Source organism: Rhincodon typus, chromosome 5 (genome assembly GCF_021869965.1).
Source record: "Rhincodon typus isolate 14 chromosome 5, sRhiTyp1.1, whole genome shotgun sequence".
In the NCBI taxonomy this organism is placed as follows: domain Eukaryota; kingdom Metazoa; phylum Chordata; class Chondrichthyes; order Orectolobiformes; family Rhincodontidae; genus Rhincodon; species Rhincodon typus.
The window spans coordinates 40,161,215-40,183,452 of NC_063336.1; the positions used below are offsets into that span (position 1 = coordinate 40,161,215).

The following is a 22,238-nucleotide window of genomic DNA, read 5'->3' on the forward strand; positions in this document are numbered from 1 at the left end:
CCTTCTTCAGAGGTCAATCACATTAACAGCTGCCAATCTTCAGCCACTTCAATTCACTCCACATGGCATCAACAAACAGTTGAAGGCACCAGATACTGCAAAGGTCCTGACAATAACATGGAAGATGAGTGCTTCAGTACTTTCTGCAATTTTTGCCAGGTTGTTCCAGTACAACTATAACACTGACATCTACCTGTTCAGATGGAGAAATGCTCCTGCAGTCAAAAAGCAGGAAAAATACAACCTGCCCAATTACCACCCCATCAGTCCACTCTCAATCACCAGATGCAAGATGTCATCACTGCTATCAAGCAGCACTTGCTTAGCAATAACCTGTTCATTGAATCTCAGCTCAGGTGCTGCCAAGGCCACTGATCATTTGCCCTCATTACAACTTTGGTCCAAACATGGCCACAAGAGCCAAATTCCAGACATGAAGTGAGTGACTGCCCTTGACGTTAAAGCTGCATTAGACTGAGTATGGCATCAAAGGACTCTCACAAACTGGAATCAGAATCAGGGGAAAGTTTTCTGCTGGTTGGAATCCTACCTGGCACAAAAGGAAGATGGTTGTGATATTTGGAAGTCAGTCATCTTAGCTCCAGAACATCTTTCCAGAAGTTCCTCAGCGCAGTATCCTTGGCTCAGATATTTTCAGCTGCTTCAATAACCTTCCTTCCACAAGGTCAAAAGTGGGGATGTTCACTGATGACTGCACATTCGTGACTCCTCAAATAATGAAGCAGTCCATGTTCAAATGCAACAAGATCAAGACAAATATCCAGGTTTGCGCTGACAGGTGGCAAGTAACATTCACACCACGCTAATGCCAAGCACTGACCCTGAACAGAGAATCTAACCATTACTCCTCGATATTCAATAGTATTACCATCACTGACTTCCTCCCTATCAACATCCTGGGTCCTACCATTGGCCTGAAACTGAACTGACCTAGTCATGCAAGTACTGCAGCTACAAGAGCAGATCAGAGTCTAGGAACCTTTCAGTAAATGAACTGACTCCCCAGACCCTTTTCACCCTTCGTAAAGTATAAGTCAAAAGTGTGATGAAATATTCCCCATTTGCCTGGACGAGTGTAGCTCCAACAACAAACAGCAGCAAATTTAATCACAAGTGCAAGGAGACTGAAGTGCAAAACAGATTGAAACTAGTGTGGAGAAGCAGCAAAAAAAATATGTTTAATACAGAACCACAAAAACATGGGCTCTATCTTGAATGTCACTACTATTCAACAAATGTAATCTTTTAAAACTGCCACCAACAGAGCACACTGTCATTTTTTGCTTCATTCAACAGTGAAGTTAATCAAAAAGATTAACTTTCAAGTTCATATGTACAATTTTCAAATGACTGAGTGTAGATTCTAACATTTACAAAAGGCTGCTGGTAACCAATTTACTGTTCATCATACTAAATTAAGGGAATACCGACAACATCTAAATAATTTGAAACACGTACTTGAAAAGTTTATAAGTAGATGTACATCAAATATTCGTCACGATATGGTATTAAGATGACATACAAGGCTGTTATGCAAAACCTATTTTCACTGGGCTTTAATTCTGTTCCATCAAAATGAGCCTATCAATTGCCAACTATAATATCTTTATGACTAAGCAAGTATTCATGAAATAGGAAAGAACAGAATAAGGTAACCTCGTATCAAAGCTTTTAATGCTTGTGCTTCAAAAATACATGCATTTATGCACAAAAAGACCAGGAACAGGCACGGAAAGAAGGGAAATAGTGAAGTATCCAACTGACACCAATAAGAGGAAAATCAGGATAAGGAATACACAAAATGTACAGGCAATGGTAGAAATATTACATACTTTACCCCAATATACCAAGATAAGGAATACGGTAGGAGACATTAATGAGATCAAAGAAATAAAATTATGCTAAGATCGAAAAGGGGTGTGGTTTGAATGAATCAAGTTTACAGAGGATAAAACTTCTGTCCAAATTGATAGCATCCTTACATAAGTGTTGGGGGAAAGGTGACTGAGGATTTCTTACATAAAAGGTATTAAGCAGAATAACGGCAAGCTGACTACACACCACGGAGTTTAAAGATAGATTCAGATCAGTAGCAAGGTAGGAAGTGGTGTCCCACATGGATCAGTAACTGGAGCACGGTTGTTCAATATCTGCACAAAATGTGATGATCTCAGGAATAGAAAGTCACCAGATTGGGGGTGTCGTTAATGAAGAGGACTGCAATAAAGAACAAAGAACATAGACCAGTACAGGCCCTTCAGCCCACGATGTTGTGCTGACCTATTATCCTAATAAGATCAATCTACCCTGCATACCCTACATTTTACTATCCTCCATGTGCCTATCCAAGAGTCACTTGAAAGTCTCTAAAGTATCTGACTCCACTACCACTGCCAGCAGCGCATTCCACACGCCCACCACCCTGTGTGAAGAACCTACCTCTGACATCTCCCCTATACCTTCCTCCAATCACCTTAAAATTATGTCCCCTCATAACAGCCATTTCAAAAAGAGGGGAATAAATGAACAAAACTTGCAGAATGGGGATTTAATTGCAAAATTACAGATAACTCAACAGGTAAAACAATTTGGTAGCAATTCAGAGGCTACATACTCATCAGGAAATAGTATACATGGAGTACAGGAGCAGATAATTCCAAAAGGACAGATAAATAAATCAAAGTAGTGACCTGGGTTGACAAGATCATTGAAGCAGCAAGGAAAGCATGGGAGTTTATTTCAAAACAGAATTGAAAAGCAGAAAGGCTGCGAAAAACACCTTTGAAACATTGGTTGGGTCACAGTTGAAGTACTATGCAGTTCACATCTACATATTCTGTTAAAAATACTAGCAAGGGTGCAACAGAAATCCATAATCATTATATAAAAATTGAAGAGGTTACCCCCATCAGCAATTTCTGATAGCCTTCTGTTTCTACAAAGCTAAAGAAACAGATGTGAAGGAAGGCCAAGTAGAGTCCTTTTAAGATTAAAGAAAGGGCTCGATATAGTAACAAAAAAATTCCACTTGTGGGTAAGACTAGAACTCACGGTCATAAATCTAAAAATAGTCACCAATAAAATTTCAGACTTAAATAGCGTAGTTCATATATACTGTGCAAATCCACCAGAGGAAATAATTACTATGCATTGTTACAAGTGTCTCATTTTATCATTTGTGTTTGAGTGCAACTTTATTTTTAGGAATTAAGTTTTTAATTACAAAAACAAATGATACACACTGGCTGAAGTTTTTGGCAAATACCTTTAAAATAACTACAACTCAAAAGTTGGTCCATGTTTACTTAAAAAGGTTTAAAGTTGGAGGTGTGAAAACAAACAGATAGTCAATTCTTGGCTTCACAACGGAGACAGACTCTGGTAAGACTGCAGCCAGAAATACAAGTTATTCATCTGGGTCCCAAAATTCATCATAGAATCCCTACAGTGTGGAAACAGGCCCCTCCGAAGAGCATCCCACCCTGACTCATTCCCCCACGTCTAAGCCACGTAACCTAAATATCCCTGGACACTATGGGCAATTTAGCATAGTCAATCCACCTACCCTGCAGATCTTTGGACTTTGGGAGAAAACCAGAGCACCTGGAGGAAACCCACTTAGACACGGGGAGAACGTGCAAACTCCACTCAGACAGTTGCCCGAGGGTGGAATTGAACCCAGGCCCCTGGCGCTGTGAGGCAGCAGTGCTAAGCACTGAGCCACCTTGCCGCCCAAATTGGAGGGATGTTTTGAAGTAAAATAGTTTTACTGTATCTGGGACATCCTAGATGTGGCACTTTGCCATGGGGATAGATTGCTGGCTCATTTTCTTCTTATTTGGGTTTCATTTGTGCACTTTTTGCACAAAAGTTGCTTCAACTTCAGCATAAATTTCAGATGGCAGTGACGTCTATGCTTGCAATATGGGATGGGGATCACATTTTGGCTAGAAAGAAGTTAGAATTTTTGCATGGCAACAAGGACCATTAAGTATTGTGTGCTGCTCAGAATAGCATCAAAATTGAGGAGAATCAAAGTAAATTTATGAGAGATAATGGCAAACTTTGTTTAGACCTAGGAAGAATCCTCAAAATCCTGTCACATGTGGGGAACTTGTGTAGAAATGCAAGTGGAACTGAAAGTTAAGTTGAAACAAAAACAACTAATGCTGAAGAGGAGATTGAACTAGAATAGTTTTGATATGACTTTCCCCTTACATATCAATGTCAACACTCTGATCAGTTCACAATAGTCTAATTGCTCAGACAGCAAGTCCATCATAGAATGCCGTAACTTCACCACAACAGATAAAAACTATCCCATGAACTTAGTAAAAGGGGTAGAAATAACTGACGTGAGAGGTAGAGAATGTTTAAAAAGGAAAAGATGCCAAGTCAAAGCAAATTTTTCAATAAAAAGGTTGATTGAAAAGGTTTCAATGGAGGGAGAAAAAAAAAAAGAGGCAGAAAGGTTTCAAAAGTGATTATCCAGGTGGGGTTTAGGCAACTGAAAACTTTGCTTTTGAGCAACTGGATGAGAAATTTAGATTACGCATCGGACGACAGGGAGCCAGCACAGACAGGTGAGAACAGGAGGAATAGTATTTATTAAATAGCTGAATTGGAATTTGAATAATATAGGATGGAACACTGCCCAATCAGAAGAAATGATTTCCACATGTATTTGGCAAACTTATAAAAAGCTATTTTGCAGTTAGTGAATTTACATGAAATACTTAATAAACACATACTTCTGTGATTTTATCAATGTTGATTATGTCACAGTGAGATCTTCCAGAAATACTGTCAAGCTTATTTCAAAGCTACAATTAAGTGCCATAATTGCAAATTTCTATTTTTCACTGTGGAGCTAAAATATTTTCACAGTATCCTCTGTCCACCTACATCATAATGAAATTATGCATCAAAAATTGTTAAAATGGCATGGGGAAATTAAGAAATTGAGAATAAATGCTGGTTTTCAAAAACAGCTTTCCTTCTGTACTGATCACTCTGTGTTCACTCTTCATACCAGAGTCCTCACCTCTTTTTTGGAGCCTTTTTCTTGAAGTGATTTCAGCTGTCGGTGTTGCTCCTTATTGACCAGGATCCACCCTCGTTCAATATCAGCCACAGTCTATGACAAAGGAATTAGTTCAGTGAGTAAAAACCAGCTTTTGAAAATGTAGTTGACATGCATTATCAAGATAGCAGTAATGTGGATGCATGCCTCCAGCAGGACCTTTCACTGAGGAAGGATCATGAAGGTAGACAATTGTAAACATATGACATGAGAAATTTTTAATCAAATGGCCATTTATTTCACATCATCGTCTCACCCCATAAAAATATGGAATTCACATCTGTGCCTTGAAGATGTTAATCACCTGAACAAGAAACCTCAGTTGAATGTATTGTGGATGTGCTTATAAAAATGTATTTTACAGTGCAACTTGGGACAAATTATAACAGGTGATTCTGAACAATGGAATAAAAAGAGAATTTATTACATGACATCCCAAAGCATTTCATAACTAAATTTCTAACAATTCTAACTAACAATCTCTATAATAATGTAGGAAAATACAGTAGCTCATTTGAGCACATCAAGATCCCACAAACAGCATGGAGATACAACTCTAGGTTATGATACTTTGTGATCATACATGAAAGAATCGTTTTAGTCATTCTGCCACTATTTAACAATGCACTGGAACATAGGAACACAAGTAAGCCATTCAGCACTTGAGCCTATTCCACCAATGAAATTATGACTGATCTGTGACTTCATTCTGTATACCTGCCTTTGGTCTATATCCCTTGATATTTTTGCACAACAAAAAATTTATTGACCTCATTTAAAATTACCAAGTGATCCAGTATCCACTGTTGTTTGTGGAAGAGTTCCAAGCGTTGACCATCCTGTGTACAGAACTGCTTCTGGATAACTCTCCTGAATGGTCTGGCCCTAATTCTCAGGCAGTGTTCCCTAGCTCTAGAATCACCAACCAATTGAAATAGTTTATCTTTATCAACCCTGTCGTCGATGCAAAGCAGACATTTAAAACCTCTATTATGTCTCTGTATGCACAGCAAGTCCTAACTGTCTTCAATTTAAAAGATGACATAATGAATATAACATCTTGTAGAAGGAAATCCTACAATGATGTTTACGCTCAAGTAGTGAACTATTCAGACTACTCCATAGGCCATTCTTCTGCTTCTTTCATTTTAAAAATGGAACTTCTCCATCATTTGGTGCTAGAGTAAATGGTCAGGAATGTTCAAAATAGTTTAGATTAAGAAAATATATTTATGATTATTCTTTCTAATAAAACAGATTTCGTCAAGTAAAATGTGAGGTAAGATAAAAATGTAGGATTTATTAAAAAATGAAGGAAGCAAAGAGGAGAAATGATAGAATATTTCAATTAAAAAAGCAAAGGAAAGGAAAACATTCTTCTGCAACTCTTGGAGTTATTAATTTTGATACACTAACTGAAAAACAAAATGAAAACCAAATGAACATTGAAAAAACTTCCATCTGATTACAATGCTTGAGTTGCATCAAATACTTGGCAACTAAGACTCCTCCTACCTGAGCATATAATAGATTCAAGCCAACCCGATTTTCCATAACATCATCGTCATAAGCAGTGTCCCAATAGCTGTAAACAAAACATGGTTATCAGTACAAGGTAATTATTTGCATGTGTGCCGTCACAAATTGATGTTTTTTTTTCCCCTGATAGGTTTGAACTAAATGCAAGTTGGATTAGGCACAATGTGCTGTAGGATTTTAAGATAATTGGACAATAGTCAAAAAGTTACCAGTTCCATAAACTTTTTTGTTCATTCATGGGATGTGGACATCGCTGGCAAAGTCAGCATTTATTGCCCATCACTAATTGCCCAGAGGGTAGTTACAAGTCAACCACATTGCTGTGGGTTGAAGTCACAGATAGGCCAGATCAGGTAAGGATAGCAGTTTCTTTCCCCAAAAGGACATCAGTGCAACAGATGGTTTTTCAAACAATCGACGATGGATTTAAAGGTCATCGTTAGACTCTTCATTCCAGATTTTTATTGAATTTGAATTCCACCATCTACCTTCCCCACACTACCACCTGGGGTCTAGATTAACTGTGATAATACCACTAGGCTGTCACTGCCCCTATAAAAGCAAAATACTGTGGATGCTGCAATTTGAAATTAAACATTGAAAAGGCTGACTAAGGTCAGACAGCAACTGTGGAGAGAAACAGAGTTAATGTTTCAGGTCTGTGAGCTGAGTACCTGCAGTATGTTTTTAATTCAGAAGTACTTGTGTTAAAGGGCTACAAAATGGAAATGTTAAACAATTTCTCCATTAACAGATGCCACCAGACCTGAGTATATCAGCACTTTGTTTATATTCCATAAATATGCACTAATGTTGCTCGGTATTTCATATAAAAGGAACATTATTGTAGACAAGTATATATTTGCAATTGCCAAAAAAACTCTTCCTAGCCAAATTTGACAGCTGATTTGAAGCTATGCTATCCAGCATGTGAGCCACCAAAATAGCAGACAAAGTAATTACAGTTGACTTGTGTCTTTTGCTGAAATGTTAATTTTGTTTCAGACTATCTTCGTTTACCTCATGATCACTGAGTGAAACTTGACCAACTTGCTGGTCAAATTATTGCTGAAACAATTTTAAGTCAGTGCTTCTGCCCCTTTTCAAAAATTATTGCAGTCGATGCAGGTCTCAGGTATTAAATACAGACAACTGAATTAAAAACAGAAAGAAAACATCCATATTCCATCACCAACTTGAGTGTAATTGAGTCATTACACAGAAGAAAGGCACTCACATTTCTAAGATCATCTCTGAAAAGAATAAAAAGCTTTAGCACTGGCGGTAATGTTACTGGAATAGTAACAAAGATCCAGGTTACTGCCAAAGACAGATATGGGTCCAAATTACATCATGGCAGAATGTGAAACATGAAATTAATAAATTGAAATTAAAAGCAACTTTAATGGTGACCCTCAGAATAGTGTTGGGCGTCATTTCGCTAATGCTCTTTGGGGAAGGAAATGTGCCATCGTTACCTGCATGTCTGGCTTGCATAAATCAGACTCCCTGTGAAGTTGGCTCTTCAATGCCTTGTTGAATCAAACCACTACAAAGTCTGAAGAAAGGAATGAGACTGGATGGAGCAACTAGCGTTAACCAAGCCACTGGAAATTACAGGCAAAACCAGCTTGTTGACACTGCAAAGTCCTAACTCTCAACATCTGCAGGCTTCTGCTGAAATTGGGACAGCTACCTGACATTATTATGCTATCATATTTCATTGTGTCCCAGACACCACCATCACCATGCCTGCGCACGTCCTGGCCCACTAGCAAATCAGAATCACTGGTAGTGGCGGTGCAGTGACATTCAGTTAAGTAGTTGGGAACACAACACTGACACTAGACTTGAAGAGGTTTCTAGGCATCAGATCAAATATTGACAAGGAAGCCTCTTACTGCTTATCACCTACCGGTTCCCACTTCAGCTGAATCAGTACTTTCCAATGTTGAACACTATTTGGAGAAAACATATTGCTAGACAAGGGTATAGGATGTAGAGAACTTCAATATGTACCACAGACAGCAGCTTAGCAGCACCGCTACTGACTGAGCAGGACGAGTCATAAAGTATACAACTACTAGACCAGGTCTCTTGAAGGCAGCAAGAAAAACAAAAGAAAAACTTGCTTAACCTGATTCTCGCCATCAACCGTTGCAGATGTGTCTGTCCATGAAACTAAGTCCTTTGGAGACAAATCCCCATCATCGTATTGAGGATACCCTCCATCATATTGTGCAGCACTATCACTGTACCAACTGGAACAGTTTCAAACAGATCAAACAACTCAAAACTGGGAACTGATGCAGTGCTGTGGATGAGTAGCAGCACCATGCTAACTTCACAGCTTGGGATTATTCCCTCCAGTGCACCATTACTACCAAGACATGGGAAAAACCTTAACTCAATGGAGAGTGCAGAATGGCAGAAGGGCCAGAAGCAGCACTAAGCATATCTAGAAATGTCATTTCGGTGAAACTACACAGGACTATGCATGGGAAACAGCAGAAGCAGAATGCAATAGACAAGGTTAAGCCAATCTCATTAGCAACTGATCTGATCAAAGCTCTGTAATCTTGGTGCCGCCAGTCATGGATGGTGGCGGACAGTTAAATTAGCAAGAGGCAGATCCACAAATATTCCCAGCCTCAACAATGCAAGAGCCGGACACATGAAGTGCTGCATCTAGCATCAGACAGAAGTGTTACAGGGATGAATCCTTCTCAGCCTCTCGAAGGTCCCCAGTAACACGGATACCAATCTTTAGCCAAATTTACTTGTGATATTAAGAAACAATTGATAGCATTGGATACTGCAAAGCTTATGGGCTCTGGCAACATAACAGTAGTGCTGAAGATGTGCTCCTAAATAGCAGTGCCTCTAGCCAAGCTGTTCCATTATACCTACAGACATTGGTACCTACACAGAAACCAGGTCAAATCCAACCCATGTCAATCACTACTCAGTCGGCCTATTCTTGATCAAAGTGCTGGAAGCAGTTGCTGACAGAGCTTCAGTGGCATCGGTCAGCAATCGTCTACTCATGACATTCAATTTGAGTTTCAAAAGAACCTTTCTGCTGTAGATCCCATAGCAGCCCCGGTCCAAATACAGTAAAAGAGCTAAATTCCTGAGACAAGAGAACAATGACTGCCTCAATAACAAGGCATTATACTGAGCACAAAGGAACTTGGTGGTGGTTGTTGGAGGTCAATCATTTAAGTCCCAGGACATCACTGAAGGAGTTAGTCAGGATAGTTTCCTAGGCTCAACCATCCTCAGCTACTTCAATGACAGTCCTTCCATCGTGAAGTCAGAAGTGGAGATGTTTGTTGATGTTTGCACAACATGTAATACCATAGTTACCCCTCAGATACAGAAACAGCCTGTGTCCAAACAGAACAAAACCTGCACAATATCCAGTCTTGGGTTGATAAATGGCAAATAAAATGTGTCACATTCACGCAATCTTCAACAAGTGAGAACCTAATCATTATTCTTTAGTGTTCAATAGCATTAACATTGCTAAATCTCTTAGCAACATCCTGAGGGTTTCTACTGATCAGAAACTGAACTGGATTGCCATGTAAATATTGTGGCTACAAGAGCAGCGCAGAAGTTAGGAACCCTGCAATGAGTAACTCACCTCCAGTCTCTCGGATGCCTACCCATCATCTACAAGGCGCAAGTCAGGAATACTCCCCAGTTGCCTGGACGAGGGCAGCTCTAGCACTCAAGCACTGCAACACCATCCAGGACAAAGCAGCCCTCTTGATTAGAACCCCACTCATGACCTTCAACAAACACTCCCTTCACCAATGTGCAGTGTCAGGAGTATGTACCATCTACAAGCACTTCAGTGTCAATTTTTAAACAGAAGCCAAAGTGGCAGATACATTAGGAATATACTACCAGAGAAAATAAAAACCTCAACAAATCATTCACACATGCTAGTATATAGGCAGACTAGATTTAAAGCAAAAACAAGCTCATTAAGAAACGAGATGAACATGTTAAATGATAACTTGATAAAACAGAACACAAAATGAATTGACTCTGTGCAAGGTAGTCAATGGGCATGACTTTAAACAATGTTTAAATCACAAGGATGGCTATGAATTACTCTCACTGATATTCCAAGCGGTGATGCCCAATTCATTGAAAATTCTCCTTTCCCTACTTACTCGGAATTATGTTTGGCAAGAGAAGCAAGAAATTTTTCAGCAACTAAAGAAATTGATCATCTAAATGTAATCTCTTATTTTTAAAGTAGGATAAAAGTATTAAAACAATAAACAAGGTCTCAATTTAAGAAAAAGGTAAAAAGATTCATCTGAAGAGTTTAACAGCAAAACAAAACATTGTTTATAAAAATAATAACTACTATTTCACCAAGAAAACTAAAAGGATTCACATTACATATCTGAAACATTCTATAGTGCAAGATCAGCAGCATACTTATTACCTGTTAGTACAAACAACATCTTAAAACTAGCGTTTAAGGGTTACAGAATTCTTGATCTGATTTGGTAACTTTCTTTCCTTTTATTAAACAGATAACTAAACGTAAAGACAATCAGTGCTCACCGTTTAACCAAACTCTCACTGCAGTAATGTTCTAAATCAAATCAGAACAAAATGCACCACTGCAACAGAAAGCAGTAATTTACTAAATAACAAAATACAGGAAAAAGCATCAAGAAATAATTCAAAATATAACATTAATTTATTACCTCTTTCGCAGCACAATTCTATATTCTGTGTTTTTCAAACTTGTGACCGAAATATATGGCAGTTCAAACTCCTGCAGCTTGCGTACAACTGAAGAGTAACAAAACAATTCATAAAGTTGAAATTAGTAAGGGTTGAAAATCTCGATCAATATGAAAATAAACATCATGGAGTATTTCTTTCAGATTATACATTGATGCTTCTTTTCCAGTTGCCTATGTCACCACTTAATTTTGCCTTGCACCAGTTAAATAAAAAAAAAGTGACAGAGAAAAGATTAAAAGACAAGATGGGGTTGGAGGAAAGAAATAAAGGGATAGGAGGGAAGGAGATATGGGCGCAGGCAAGCAGTCACCAGGTACGCTGAAATGAAGGAGTGCATGAAAGAGACACATTTAGCATCAACTCACCATTTGAGTTGCACTATGCCCAGTGATCATGCTGAATCAGGTGCAGTTTACTCATTCAGATCAACTAGGGCACGCAAAGTGGCAAAACTAATGATAGCTAGAGGTTTTTTTTTGTTAGAAATCAAGAGTGGATGACTAGAAAGCTAATTAAAAAGATAAAATTGGTTTTAAAAATAAATGGGCAAATATGAAAACACACCAAGAGCTTCTATGGGTATATACAAAGATCAAATAGGTAAACTACGTGTGGGACCCTCAAAGGATGAAACTGGGGATTTAACAACAGGAAATGGAAATGATAATTTAAACCAAGATATTGCATCATACTTCACTGTTGAGGACACTATGAACGTCCCAAAAACAACAGGTAAGCACAGTGTTAATGCAAAAACACAATCTCTGTCACAAGGGACAAAGTACTGACAAACTAAAGTCAGATAAGTCACCAAGACCTAATAACCTGCAAAGGGTTGGGAAGGTATTGGCTGCAAAAAAAATGAGAGCATTGGTTAAAATATTCCAGAACTCACTGGATTCCAGAAACGTTTTAGTGGATTGGAAAACCATTAACGTGACACCCATTTTCAAGAAGAGGGAGGGAGACAGGGAGACAAATAGCAGGAAATTATTGGCTAGTTAGCCTAACATCTCTTGTTGGGAAAATGCTAGAATCCATTAAGGAAGAAACAGCATTTAGAAAAGCTAAACGCAATCAAACAGTCAATGTGGTTGTGTAAAAGGGAAATCATGTTTGCCAAATTTGATAGTTCTTTGATGATATAACATGTTGATACAGGGAAACTAGTACACCTAGTGTATTTCCATTTCCGGAAGGCATTCAATAAGGTGCCATAAAAGATTATCTCACAATGCTTGTCTCCCTTCTATAGAATAATGTTCTGAAACTTGAAAGGGTTCAGAAAAGATTTACAAGAATGTTGCCAGTGTTGGAGGGTTTGAGCAATGGGGAGAGGCTGAATAGGCTGGGGCTATTTTCACTGGAGCATCAGAGGCGGAGAGGTGACCTTATTGAGGTTTATAAAATCGTGAGGGGCATGAATAGGGTAAATAGACAAGGTCTTTTCCCTGGGGTGGGTGAGTCCAAAACTAGAGGGGATAGGGTGAAGGAGAGAGGGGAAAAAACTTAAAAGGGACCTAAGGGGCAACTTTTTCCACAGAGAGGGAGGTGCATGTACGGAATAAACTGCCAGAGGAAGTGGTGGCGGAGGCTGGTACAATTATAACATTTAGAAGGGTATGTGGATGGGTATGTGCATAGGAGGGGTTTAGAGGAATATCGGCCAAATGCTGGTAAATGGGACTGGATTTATCTAGGATATCTGGTCGGCATGGATGAGTTGGACCGAAGGGTCTATTTCCATGCTGTACATCTCTATGACTCATTAAGATAGTAGCTCAATGTAGTAGGGTTAATATAGGTACATGGATTGAAGGTTGGATAAGACAGATGACCAAGTCTGGAATAATCGATCAACTTTAGGTTGGAAAGGTGCAACTAGTGGAGTGCCGCAAGGATCAGTTCTAGGACCTCAATTATCTACCACCTATATCAATAACTGAGAGGAGAGGCAGAGTGTAATGCAGGCAAAATTTGATGATATAAAAATAAGTGGGAGGGCATGCAATGATGAGGACAGAAGGAATCTGCAAGGAGTATAGATAAGTTGAGTGATTGGGCAAAAACTTGGGAGATGAAGTTTAATGCAAGGTATAAAGTCGTGCACCTTGGCAAGAATAATCAAAAGGTAGGCTATTATTTAAAAAGAGGGAGATTCCAAAAAAATTGCAGCAGAGAGACAGGATATTACTGTGAATGAAATGCAAAGTTAACATGCAGGTGCATCAAGTAATTCAGGTAACAAATGGAATTTTGGCCTCAAAAGCTCAGGGCTTGAAATTTAAAATAGCAAAGTCTTATAACAACGACATGGGGAGTTGGTGAGGTCACATTTGAAGTACTTTGTACAGTCTTGATTCCTCTTTTTAAGAAAGGATGTACACACATTGGAGGGATTCAGAACAGATTCACTAGGCAGATATCTGGAAATAACAGTTGACTTATCAAGAACAGATAAACAAGTGTGATCTTTATTCATTAGTTTAGAAGAATGAGCAGTGATCTTGCTGAAACATAGAAGGTTCAGAGAAGGTTTATCAGAGAGAGAACTTTTGAGAACTTTTCCACTAGTGGGGGAATCTTGAAAAACACAAAGTCAAATAGGTGACATTAATTTAAAAATGAGACGCAAAGGAATTTCTTCTCCCATAATACAGTGAACATATGGGATTCTCAATCCCAAAGATCACAAAACATTTAGAGGTGGCCACTTTGTGAGGAAAGACTAGATAGACTAGGCCTATATCCCCTGGAGTTTAGAAGAGGTAGGAGGTGATTTAATCGAAACACAAGATCCTGAAGGGACTTGACGAGGTGGATGTTCAAAGGATGTGACCTCTTGTGAGAGAATATAGAAGTAGGAGCCACCATTTAAAAATAAGAGGATATCCATTTAAAATGGAGTTGAAGAAACTTTTCTGCCTTTGGAATTCCCTTCTTTAAGCAGCAGTGGATGCAGAATCATTAAATATTTTAAGGCAGAGGTAGGTAGATTCTTCATTACCAAAGGGATGAAAGAATATTGGGGATTGCAGAGGTGAGGTTAAAAATCAGATCAGCCATGATCTTACTGAATGTGAAGCAGGCTCACAAGGCCTTTTGTTCGTCACTTGTATGAGGGACATGGATAAATTCCTGAAATATTTGAGACATGAGGGCTACGATGAAAAAGGAGTTGAGGCTTGGGGCAGATCAGGTGGTGATCTTATTGAATGGCAGGGCAGGCATGAGAGGTCAAATGGCCTACACCTGTTGCACCTCTTATGCTTTATGTACTTCAGGGAAGCAATTTAGGTTTTAAGGGTATTTTGGCACTCAAAATACATGATAAAGTTTGGAACAGTTTTTCCACCCATAAGTCATTAGAGCTTTGATCCACCTGATTTTAAGAATATCTGCCCAATAGATCTGGGTGACTCTTTCCTTGGAGTGTAGGGGCTGAGGGGGTGATCTTAGAAAGCTGTATAAAATCATGAGGGGCATACATTGGTGAATAGCCAAGGTCTTTTCTCCAGGGTAGGGAAACCTATGACCGCTAGCTTTGACCTTAAGATCAGAGCGGAAAAATTTAAAAAGGGACAAGAGGGGCAACATTTTTCACAGAGAGGATGTTGCTTATATGGAATAAACTGCCAGAGGAAGTGATGGAGGCAAGTACAATTATAACGGTTAAAAAGACATTTGTACAGTACATGGACAGAAAAGGTTCAGAGTGATAAAGGGCCAAACACAGGCAAATAGGACTTGCTCAGCTTAGGAAACCAGGTCAGCAGAGAGGAGTTAGGCCGAAGGGTCTGTTTCTGAGCTGTACAACTCTATGACTATTTCCTATTCGGCATACTGATTTTTGCAGCATTGCTGACACTCAATCCTTCAATCTAGGATTTAAAAAAATATATACTGAGCACCTGTTCTCAAAAATAAACACCTCAAAATCATGTCATGACGGGCCTGTAGAACTGACAGGAAAAGGATACAATCTGAACTGCAATGTAATCTACAAAGAGCGGATATGCTAGAATGCTAATTACTGTCTTCGTCAACACATTTATAATTGTTAGTTCTCTTTATTTTGCAACAGATGTAAGACTAGTTAATTCTCTGGCAGAATTATGGGCAGTCAGGACTTTTTGCAAAGAGTTAATTTCCTTGTTTTCTTGGGCTCGCCAATCACACCAAGGAAAGTCAAGAAAACATGCAAACACGCTTCGGAGTCTTCAAAACCTAGCCACTAAGTGTACATGCAATCTTGGATGTCGCTTCTTACAAAGAATCATCTGGCTTACACTTCAACAATTTCCAAGATGGTAGAGTATCACCATCAAGAGTATCACCAATTTCTATGACATGGCCATGAAAAGGAAGAAGTAGAACTAAAAATAGCAACAGTAGAAATCAGAGAAGTTCATTACCCACAATTTAGCAGTTTTTGCTCAAGATTCATTTTCAGTTCTAACAGAAATGAAAAGTCAATCAGGACCAAGATTTTCCAACTAAATATATGGATGCAAGTTTAGGTTGATAGTTTACACTGTAAAAGATTTAACTGAAGGGAACAATGTGTGGATATAAAATCAGACAGGCAATTTAATCCATAAACTTACAAGAGCAACTATTATCACTTCCTTCCCGGATAAGAAAAAGACTGAAGTATCCAACCAGATCATCAGGAAGGTCCAGCTTTGCCGCAACTGCCTTTAAAAACAAAGAGTCAAAATGCCTCTGCAAATAATTTTAAAATTAATTCAAGATAAGTTCCAGAGATACCATCATACAAATCAGAAGCATGAAATAGGCCACTCAGCTTCTTCATTCTGTTCTAACATTTAATAGGACTACATCTGATCAGATTACTCCACATTTCTGCATAGCATTTGTAACCCATCATCCTCTTAAGAATTTATCAAAACTGTTCGAAATATATTTAAAGATTCTCAAAGTTTTGGCAAAGATCTGTAGCTCAGGTTGAGTGAGGTGGTTGACTTGCTCGCCGAGCTGGCTTCTGAACAAGAACAAGCCAGCTCAGTGAGCAAGTCAACAGCCTCATTTAAAGATTCTGCTCTACCACCTTTTGAGGAAGAGCTCCAAACATGACAATCTGAGGAAAGATTCAGGTTTCTAGTGATGTCCTGGGATGAAAGGGAGAGTAACACCTCAGTTCTAAATTCTCCTAGAAGATAAAATACCATCTCCACATTCACCCTGTTATGGACCAGACCAAACCCCCTTCAAAAACATCCAGGAGATCGGTCTGGACCCCAGCTTTTATCTTATTTAAAGGCGAGTGTAAGGTGCTGTGCTCCAGATGTAATTTGATTGGTTACACCAAACAATTTTAAGCAAAACACACTTTATTCTTAATCTATAATTAAAATACAAACAAAGAAGAAATGGTCCAATTTTAACTTTGGAAAACATAACATAATAGATTATTTAGCTACTAAAGCAACTGTTCCAATATAGTGACGTCCCATAAACATACCCTTGGCAAAGACAAATTCATTAAAACAGACTCTCACATATAAAAGGTTTCTCCTATCCAGGAGGAAAGCACAGCAACAGAAAATTCTGGCAGAAAAAGAGAACTCAACTGTTTTGCTGTAGCAGGGACAGAGGTATGACCGCTTCAAAATGCCAAATGCTGAAGGATAAACGAAAACCTTGATTCTGTGAGAGCCTGAGTCCACCCATTCATGCTGCTTCTACTGTTCTAACTATAAAAACAAACCCCATAGGCGCTCAAGCTGCTTACTTTATTGGCTTGGAACAGACTGCTCGGTACTTCTGTCTCAGTTTCTCTTTGTATTTAAAAAAATCATGTAAAGCTATAGCATCATCACAACACTCTGAAGATTCCAGGATCAATTACATCACCTATGCCTCAAGTATAAACAAACCTAGCCTAGCCTAGCCAAGCTTTCTTCACAATTTGAACCCATATCTGCCGAGTGAACCTTCTCTGATCTGCTTCTAATGCATTTACATCCTTCCTTTAAGGGGACCAAGAGTCTTAGTCAGATTTTTCACCACAGAAAAAGACCCTCAAGTCCTTCGTGCCCACACTGGTCATTAATTTATCCATCTATTTGAAACCAATTATTCAGATTTCGCCTGTAACTTTGTTTGAAGTGTTCATCAAAATACTTCTTAAATATCTTGAGGGTTTTTGCCTCTACCACATTTTTAGGCAGCAAGTTCCAGATGCTGTCAACCCTCTGGGTTATTTTCTTTCTCCCCCTCAAATCCCCTGCTCCTCATCTTGAAACTGTGCTCCCATTTACTGACTCTGACTGCAGGGAAAGGTTGTGCCCTATATGCCCTGTCTACGCCCCTCAGCAAAGACGCCCCCGTGGCCTTCTCTGGTCTCAAAAAGAAACAACCAGAGACAAAAATCTCCCTACGTAACTTAGTCCAGGCTGAACAAGATCATAGTAATGCACTGTCTCCAGTGCAATCACATCCTTCCGGTGGTGTGGTGACCAGAACAGCACACAGCTCTCCATGTGATCTCACTAATGCTCTGTATAATTCAAGTACAATCTTCCTACTGCTGTATTCAATTCCACTCACAATAAACAAGAACATTTAACTTTCCTAATTACTTTCTGCAGCTAATAGCATTTTGCAACTCATGCACTAGGACAGTCAAATGCCTCTGTATATCAGAGTTATGCAACCTCTCAACACTTATTCTTCCAGCCAAAATGGACAATTTCACATTTTCACTCATTATCCTCCATTTGCCGGTTCTTTTTCAAGTCACTTAATCTATATCCATTCGTAGCTTTTTCATATCTGCTTCACAACTTTCTCTCCTCTGATCTTTGTGTTGTGAGCAAACTTAGCATCAATACTTTCGGTCCATTCACCCAAGTCAGTAGCTGAACTTATAAAGGATTCAGGACTTGGCACGGATCCCTGCGGTACATTACTTGGTGCACCTTCACAAACAGGAAGTGACCCAGTTCTACTTACTGCTTCCCACTAGCTAGTCTATTTTCAATCTATGCATTTATGCTGCCATATACCCCGAGATTTTACTTTCTGCAATAACCCTGGATGTGGTACTTTATTAAATGCCTCCTAGAAATCCAAACAATCCAAGTATGTTCACCAGTTTCCCTTTACCCACAGCCTGTGCTATTTCCTCAAAGAACTCTGATAAATTACTGGCACGATGGCTCAGCGGTTAGCGCTACTACCTCAGCGCCAGGGACCCAGGTTCTATTCCAGCATCGGATAACTGTACAAACTTCATGCAGACAATGCCCTGTGTTTCCTCTGGGTGCTCTAGTTTCCTTCCACAGTCTGGAGATAGGCAGGTTAGGTGGATTAGCCATGGTAAAACATGGCATTATGAGGATAAGATAAAGGGCTGGTCTGGGTAAGATGCTCTTTGGAGGGTTGGTGTAGACTCAATGGGCTGAATGGCCTCTTTCTGGGATTCTATGAAATTGATTAAACTTTATTTCCCTTTCATAAAAGTGAAAAAATTCAATGTAATAAGAGTCAAAGTGCCCCAGTATAAGTTGTTTAATAACTGCTATGAAGATCTTTCCCATGATAGATGTTAAGATAACTGGTCTGTAATTTTTTTTGCCTACTGTTTCTTCTCCCCTTTGAATAAAGCGGTTACATTACCTTCCAATCTGAAGCAACTTGCCTTAATCAAGGGAGTTTCAGAAAATTAAAGAAGTTTCTACCTTTTTAGGAAATTCTTTCAAGATCGGTGAACACAGTCCAACAGAACCGAGGGACTTGTCAACCCGCAGCTCCAATAATTTGCTCAGCACTATTTCCCTCGTGCAATTTGCTAGTTTCTTTGTCCCTTCCTTTTCCAGATTTACAGCTTTTTATAGCATACTATGTAAATCCCGTTAGTGAAGACTGATGCAAAGTACCTGTTCAATTCATCTGCCATCTCCTTATTTCCCATTATTAATTCCCAGGCTCACTTTCTGTCGGACCAACACTACCTTTTAAAAATATCTTTCTTTCTAAAAAGCTTGCTTATGCTCCTGGGCAAATTTCTGCTGGAGACTCTGTCCCTCCATAACATTTTAGGCATTCTTTGCTGTGTATTATGTTATGGACAATTTGCAATTTTGATACCATTACAAATGGCAGGGTCCTGTGCTTGTTCTGAAGTACGACACTGAACTTGAAACGTCAACTGTTTTTCTCTCCTTAAAGCATTCATATACTTGATAGACCGTATTTTACACATCCCCATTGTCAGAGTAAGAAGCAAAGGGGAGTTGTGCAGAGAGCAAAGGAAGGACGGACAATATTGGTCAAACTGCATTTTTTAAATTCAACATTAGTTAGTTTGTTTGACTTTATGCACCAACTTGATCTTTTGTTTCCCAGTCGGGAACTGACATTTCACAAATATTATCGTGTAGGAACTGAACAATACAACGGTGTATGCTGTAAATCGGAGACAAAAATAGAAATTTCTGGAAAAGTTCAGTAACTCTGGCAACATGTGCGGACAGAAATCAGAGTTAACGTTTCATTCTGATGAGGGGTCACTCGAGTCAAAACATTAACTCTGCTTTCTCTTCACAGATGCTACCAGGCCTGCTGAGCTTTTCCAGCAATTTCTGTGTGTGTTACGGTGTGGGTACTGGGGGATAATTTGGTTCCCAATAAACTTGGTGAATAAATTCAAATGGTAGTTTTTTTGGCAGTTTCAGAGTTGACATGTCTTTCTATAGGCTATACTGAACAGCTAGCATGAATTTTGTTTAAGTAGCTAAATTGATCAACTTGTAATCATTTTCATGGTAATGATCTCACTTTTTGACATGTGTTACATTTCTTCAAAATTTACAAATCCTTTATTACGAAAACTTTGCTTTTAAAATGTGTTCTCCTCCCATGCATGATTCCAAAACTAGGTCCCTTAACCTTGTTTCACATGGCCGCAGGGTCATGTAAAATCATGTCGACAGCACCATCTACAAATACAATCTCTTTGGGACGTTCTGTTTCCTTCTTTTACAATTATAATCTGCAGAATATTAGTTATTGTACTTAAAGAAGGAAAAAGAATTAGCGGAGACAAAAAGAGGATTTGCCAGGTTTTTGGCTTAAAGTTAAATTATACTTCTTGCTTCAAATACAAAAAAAAAGTAACCCCAAAGAAGGTAGCATTCATGACTCTGAGTTGCAATATTTAAATCATTGAGATAATTTATTTTTGTACATTTTTCCACATTTACCTTTCATCATAATTATCAACTGAGCAGAATTACAACTTTGAATTCTTTTAAGGTTTCTCATTTGCCCTCCTGACCTATGATTCCATTTTAAGATCATATACATTTTCTTCCCCCCCCAATCAACAGTCTTATTATTTGACAATCCAGCATTTAACCAAGCTCCTTGATCAGTCAAAATCACTATCGCATTCCCAGTGACTTCTTCGTTGGAAAACCTAGACACCGGATTTGAAAGGATAAGATTTTAGGATAAATACATACATTTAGAGTTTATATATTATAATATATATTAAATGGGATTGGTTCAAGACTAGTAGCCTAGAACAGGGGTTCCCAAACTGTGGGCATGATTTCCCCCATAGGAGTCACCAGCCAAAATGCTGAAATCAGGAGCTCCAACTGAGTGCCGACACTAGCTTCACTTTCCGAACCCTCAGATTTTGTTTCAATTAGTGGGCATAGCATAACATGGCAACAACAGTGGACATGTTTGAGGCCTAATTTGAGGTATAAAATCACTCAGCAACAAGACACTTGCTCTTCACTTTAAAAGTCACAGTCTGCCCTCTCCCTTGAATCCATGGTCAATCAAAATGAGATCACAATGATAAGATTCTAAATAAATTTGTGATAAGCAATTAATTGAACCTGCTAATTGGTGAGTCAGAACCAGACAAAGTACCACGATAACCTCAAAGTCCATGCTGGTTTACAAACGTTATTCTGGGAAGGGAATCTTGCCAATACATGAAATGTTCCACTAAACATGGTTTGTTTCAGAATCACAGAATCCCTACAGTGTGTAAACAGGCCATTCGACCCAACAAGTCCACGCAGACCCTCAGAGCATCCCACCCAGACGCATCCCCCCATAACCCACCTAATCTACACATCCCTGAACACTATGGGCAATTTAGCATGGTCAATCCACCTAGCCTGCACATCTTTGGACTGTGGGAGGAAACCAGAGCATCCAGAGGAAACCCACGCAGACACTGGGAGAATGTGCAAACTCCGCACAGTCACCCCAGGGTGGAATTGAACCCGGGTCCCTGGCACTGTGAGGCAGCAGTGCTAAGACTGAGCCATCATGCCACCCCAAATCTCTTCTAAAATGGCCTGGTAAATGCTAAACTGGACAGAAATATAAACACTCATAACAATCAGATCAAATTAAAATGAAGTAACCTGAGCTTTGGTGATCCTGCAAAATCATCTTTACAACCATCTAGGGACTGCTCCTCCATTTTTAAAAAAAATCTAGACAAGGACAATTATTGAAAGCATGAAAACAGAGTTGGTTAAAAGGATATCGTAAATTAAGTTATAAAGGATAAGTCAATACAGATGTAATGGCAGACATGTAAGGGCATATTTTAGAATATACAGAACATACATTCCAAAGGACAAGAACAATTCCAAGAACGGGTCCACTATCAGAGATTGGCTAGAAATACTGAAGTTAGTATCAAACTTAAAAAAAAAAAGCACAAATGTGCAGAGAGGTCAGAAAATTGAACTGAATATTAAGAAAGAAAAAATTAATAAAGAGGGGAAATTAGTGTATAACTAATAATGCAAAATAT

At 38.9% G+C, this 22,238-nt stretch overlaps 1 protein-coding gene across 2 annotated transcripts in view; it reads right to left on the reverse strand.

Annotated features, from left to right (window-relative positions):
* snx17 (sorting nexin 17) overlaps positions 1-22,238 on the reverse strand; it is an 80,820-nt gene that overhangs the window by 21,378 nt on the left and 37,204 nt on the right. For both annotated transcript variants that reach the window (XM_048596631.1, XM_048596630.1), the window contains exons 6-9: positions 16,030-16,120; positions 11,380-11,467; positions 6,620-6,689; positions 5,066-5,158 (exon numbers count right to left, since the gene is read on the reverse strand). In XM_048596631.1, coding sequence (XP_048452588.1) covers positions 5,066-5,158; positions 6,620-6,689; positions 11,380-11,467; positions 16,030-16,120 — 342 coding nt within the window. The remainder of the gene's footprint in view (positions 1-5,065; positions 5,159-6,619; positions 6,690-11,379; positions 11,468-16,029; positions 16,121-22,238) is intronic.